This window comes from Citrus clementina, unplaced genomic scaffold (genome assembly GCF_000493195.1).
Source record: "Citrus clementina cultivar Clemenules unplaced genomic scaffold, Citrus_clementina_v1.0 scaffold_5, whole genome shotgun sequence".
Taxonomy (NCBI): Eukaryota; Viridiplantae; Streptophyta; class Magnoliopsida; order Sapindales; family Rutaceae; genus Citrus; species Citrus x clementina.
This window is the reverse complement of record NW_006262201.1, coordinates 36,756,097-36,761,229: the sequence shown is the minus strand read 5'-3', so window position 1 is coordinate 36,761,229 and position 5,133 is coordinate 36,756,097. Positions and strand designations below refer to the sequence as shown.

Below are 5,133 nucleotides of genomic sequence, written 5' to 3'. Positions count from 1 at the left end.
AAGAACACAACAAAAAAAGGCAGGCTTTTTCAGAAAGATCCAAACAGCCCCACATGAGCTAATCCATCATCATCGACTCTTTCTTGATTAATCAATTAATTAATTGAGATAATTAAACAATGACGGGACAAGCTTTGGCGGGATGTCCCTTTTCTACAACAAAAAGGAAATCCTAAAATCATGAAAGCTGATATTTCACCTTCGCTCCCTCCTTCCATCTCACCTCATTCATTCATTCATTCATTCATGTTAACAACTATTTTTTTTCCCGAGTCATTAAATATTAATAATCCCCTCTTTAATCTACCACCACCTGTAGTTTCTATAATAATATATAATTATTAATTACATTTTCTTGATTCCTCACGCCACCTCATTCTCCCGAAAATCCCACTTCTCTTCTTCCAAGTGAAGTCCCGGACAGCACACAAAAACACAAAGACAAGAAAATTCACAAACCCAAGAACACTTCACAATCAAGATTCTCTGCTATTACTTCCATCTTAAGCACATGTAGATCCACAGCTAGGTAGCTCACCTACCCATTATTTTATTTCTTCATTTTTCATTTTAAAGTCTTAATTTTCAAATTTTTTTTTTTTTTGGGTGCAAGATCTTACTACCGATTTATTTACTGCGTTTTCTTGTTCTATTCTGGTTTTGACGTTTTTGCAAATACGGTGACATTTTAGTCAAATCTGGTAAATTTTTCTTAGCGGGATTTTGGCGTTTTGTTGAATATACTGAAACGCTTAGTTATTCATTTATTTATTTTTCACTTTCTTAACTGAAGAAAACATAAAAATCGCTTTGTTTTTTTGCTTCTTTTTTTTTCTTTTCTACATTTGGCTAGACACTTGATTTTGGATTCTGCTTTACTCATTCTCTTGCTCTCTCTTTTCTCTCTCCCTTCCTTGTCAGTCTTTTAAGATTTTACAGTGTGAAGAGAGTGCATTGTTTTCTGTTCTGCTTTGTCGTTTTTTGTGGTGAAACTGTGAATTTCACTGCATCATTTTGTTGTTGAGGATTTGGATCGAAGAGTTTTCAAGTGGGCATTTCAAGTTCTTTACGAGTTTTAAGGTACGTGCTTTCATTAGCTTGATTTTGTCCCAAAATTTGGTTTTTTTCAATTCATTTTTTTTCCTTCCCACATTACTCTCTGTTTGTTTACTGAGAAATAGGAGGGAAGAAAAGTTTTGGATCTTGTATTTGTTTCTGTGAAAAATTACAAGTCAAATTGATTTGACTAATTAGTTGAATTTTCCTTAGTTTATAAGATTCAAATTTTTATGACAGATTCAATCAGGTCCGTTGTGGTCTACCCTGAGATCCGAGTATGACGAATATGCATTTTAAGTTTTACAATTTGGGTCAATTTGTTATTTCATTAAGTTGAAAATTTGTGCTAATTTTGCATAATTATGTTATTCTATTTGTGCATAATGTGATTAGTATTAGTAGAATTCTCCAAAGAATGTACAGGGATGTCCATTTGTTTGATCTTTGTTCTATTAATCAGAGAAATGATATGATCCTGTTCCCATTAATTCGAAAATGAGTTTTGTCTAAGACAGTGGAACTTTAATGTTATGCAGCTAATGATACATTAATCTTCCAGAAATGTCAAGGGTTGCTAGGTGGAAGGTTGAGAAGACAAAAGTAAAAGTGGTCTTCCGGTTACAATTTCATGCCACACATGTAAGCTTTTGCCATTTATAATTTGAAATTGTGTTACTAATGAGATTAAGGTGTTGATGGTTTCTATATTCCCAAACTTTTAATTCTTCTAATTTTTTTTTTTTTGAAGATTTAATGTACCTCGTTGGTTGATAAATTTGACCCATCATAAGTTCCCTATATGTCTACTATTTTTTGCACAACTGATAAAAGCAAAGATTGTGTTATACAAAGTGATTTATACATTAAATCTTAGTTTAGTTCCTCTGTTCAAATGTTCAAGGATGCTAATCTAATCTCGCACAATGCATTGAAAAGTAGTTTCTGTTTCATCTTTTTTTGTTGCTTCCAAATGCTGGCTCATACATATATTGATAACATTTTATCTTGGCATTCAGTTATTATGATTTGTGCAACAAATTTATGTGCTGTTTCTTTTGTTATCAATCAGATTCAACAAACTGGATGGGATAAACTCTTTATATCCTTCATTCCTGCCGATTCAGGAAAAGCAATTGGAAAAACCACCAAAGCAAATGTGAGAAATGGGACATGCAAATGGGCAGATCCAATCTATGAGACTACAAGACTTCTCCAGGACATTAAAACTAAACAATATGACGAAAAGCTCTATAAGTTTGTTGTGGCAATGGTAGTCATCTTGATTCTTTCACTTAAGTTCTTAATTTTAAATAGTTATCTGTAGCGCAGTGTAAAACCTGAACTTTCTGTTATCCGTGGACAGTTTTTGCGCATCATTTTCATTCTCAGTTAGAGATTGTTTCTACTGTCATATTGTTAGAAGTGAGATTAACTGTCTTTGACCCGTATATTATCGCCAGGGCTCTTCTCGGTCTAGCATTCTTGGTGAGGCTACTATTAATCTTGCTGACTATGCCGATGCATCAAAGCCTTCAACTGTTTCGCTGCCTCTTCATGGTGGTGATTCTGGAACAATATTACATGTGAGAATTCTTCTCTGACATAATATAATCTTTGGCAAGTTACTTTAGTGATTCATTGCTGGATACTTGCTATATGAATAAAAAGCCAGTGGTACTTGAGTAGCTTCTTGTAACGCCATAGCTTATTCCTCTGTGCTTCTGTTGTTAGCATTACAGGCATACATTGTCCCATCCTTTTTTATATTTACTTTTTTTTTCCCCTCTCTCTTCAATTTCAGGTCACTGTGCAGCTGCTAACTTCTAAAACGGGTTTCAGGTACCTCATTAGAAACATATGAATTTCGTGTGTTTGGATATTGTTGACCATTTCATATCTAATTAGTCTTTCTTTCAGAGAGTTTGAGCAGCAGAGGGAACTCAGAGAAAGGGGATTGCAGTCAGGCAACGACCAAATTAGTCCTGATCAATCTTGCGGCGGAATCAATAATCAGCTGGATAAGGTGTGGTGCTTTCTGTTCTTCATATTTGTACATGTATTTTAAATTATAATTGTTCTTTCGCTCACAGTGGTTTATGTGTAAAATCTTTTCAAGCCACAGGCTGCTAAATATAAAATAAATGAAACTGTGTCTAATGTTCATTTCTTCCCCATAAATTGTCTCTTTCCATTATATCTGTTCTTCTGTCTAAAAATACGTATCTCTACATGTCAAATGTTCATCCTGCTATCTTTGGCTGTTGCCTGAGATTTAGTAGTTTGGTTTTTAGATAACTAACAATTTTGATGTCTAGGACCAAAATATGCCATTTCTCTAAAGTGATAATTTTTTTCCCTCTATTTTTATTTTCCTGAAGCATAGGTCAATGCAAGAGTTAGATTCAAAGATAAATCCAAGGAGCTCCCCTCACTTGAAGAAGAGGCGGGGCTGAATGAAGATTACACAGAATCTGCTGTTGGATTTGATAGCTCTTCTAATACGTCAGAAAGTTTGTATGCAGAGAAACATGATGCATCGAGCACACATGAAATTGACAGCCTTAAGAGTATAGTTTCTGGTGATTTGGCTGGACATAACCAAAGTCTTCAACAAGAGAAAGGAGACCCTTCTGATCAGCGGTTTTCAGCACAGGGAACCAATGATTGGGTACCGGGCTGGGGTTTAGACTACTCTGCAGACAATGACTTGGCAATTGCTCATGAAGAGAATAATAGACTCAGAGGCTGTTTGGAAATGGCCGAGTCATCTATTCATGAGCTGAAGCTTGAAGTAAGCTCCTTGCAAAGTCACGCTGATGAAATAGGTATGGAAGCTCAAAATTTTGCCCAGAAACTTGCTGCTGAGATTGCATCCGGAGAACAGCTGGCAGAAGAGGTTTCTGCACTGAAATCAGAGTGTTCACATTTAAAAAGCGATCTGGAAAGGCTAATAAAATTGAGATCATGCCATCCATTTACCAGTTGGGAAGCTGTTAAACAAGGAACTGAAATAACCATGTCTACTCCCAACTTAGTCACATGTGACCGATCAAAGGTGAATGAAATTGGAGAAATAAGTTTGAATAAATATGAGCAATATTTATCGGGGACTGGGCTTGAAACAGAATTGTATCAACCGGATTTAGATATGCTTCAGTGTGTTGGCATACCTGCTCTGGCATCTCACGAACATAGTTCTGTAAATCCCGCTGATTCAGTGGGAGGAAAAATCTTTGAACTTCTGAGAGAGTTGGATGAGTCAAAGGCTGAAAGAGAAAGCCTAGCAAAGAAAATGGACCAGATGGAGTGCTATTATGAAGCTCTCATTCAGGAGCTTGAGGAAAACCAGAGACATATGCTGGGAGAATTGCAGAATCTCAGAAATGAGCATTCTAGTTGTCTGTATACAGTTTCATCTGCTAAGGCTGAAATAGAAGCAATGCGCCTAGACGTAGATGAGCAAGTACTAAGATTTTCTGAAGAAAGACGTGTCTTGGAGTCGCTCAACAAGGAGCTGGAAAGAAGGGCAGTTAGTGCAGAAGCAGCACTTAAGAGAGCACGCTTGAATTACTCCATTGCTGTGAACCAGTTACAGAAGGACCTTGAACTGCTATCTTCCCAAGTTTTATCCATGTATCAGACTAACGAGAATCTCATCAAGCAAGCTTTCGTAGATTCACCACAACCGAGCTGTCAAGAATACCAAGATATGGTGCAAAACCGGAAATTGAATCCGGAAGAATCCCATGCAAACAGACACTTGGAGTGCCAGGATCAGTATATCGGGGTAAAGAAACAACACTTGGGTGGAGATATTCTTATAGAGGATTTGAAAAGGTCGCTCTACTTGCAGGAAGGGCTTTACCGAAAGGTAGAAGAAGAAGCTTGTGAATTGCTTTCTGTGAATATATACTTGGATGTGTTCTCAAAGACTCTACAGAAGACTTTGCTTGAAGCAAGTGGTGAGATTAGACTGATGAAAGAGAAGATGGATGAACTTTCACACCAACTAGAGCTTTCAACTGAATCCAATGAATTATTGATGCAAAGGCAAACAGACAGCTATGAATGATA

At 36.5% G+C, this 5,133-nt stretch overlaps 1 protein-coding gene across 1 annotated transcript in view; it reads left to right on the top strand.

Moving 5' to 3' along the window:
• The first annotated feature begins 330 nt into the window (after positions 1 to 330).
• LOC18042157 (early endosome antigen 1) overlaps positions 331 to 5,133 on the top strand; it is a 10,131-nt gene continuing 5,328 nt past the window's right edge. The window contains exons 1-8 of the mRNA XM_006433994.2: positions 331 to 529; positions 922 to 1,080; positions 1,596 to 1,698; positions 2,129 to 2,329; positions 2,520 to 2,642; positions 2,861 to 2,898; positions 2,977 to 3,082; positions 3,443 to 5,109. Of these exons, the coding sequence (XP_006434057.2) occupies positions 1,621 to 1,698; positions 2,129 to 2,329; positions 2,520 to 2,642; positions 2,861 to 2,898; positions 2,977 to 3,082; positions 3,443 to 5,109 (2,213 nt within the window). The 5' untranslated portion in view covers positions 331 to 529; positions 922 to 1,080; positions 1,596 to 1,620. The remainder of the gene's footprint in view (positions 530 to 921; positions 1,081 to 1,595; positions 1,699 to 2,128; positions 2,330 to 2,519; positions 2,643 to 2,860; positions 2,899 to 2,976; positions 3,083 to 3,442; positions 5,110 to 5,133) is intronic.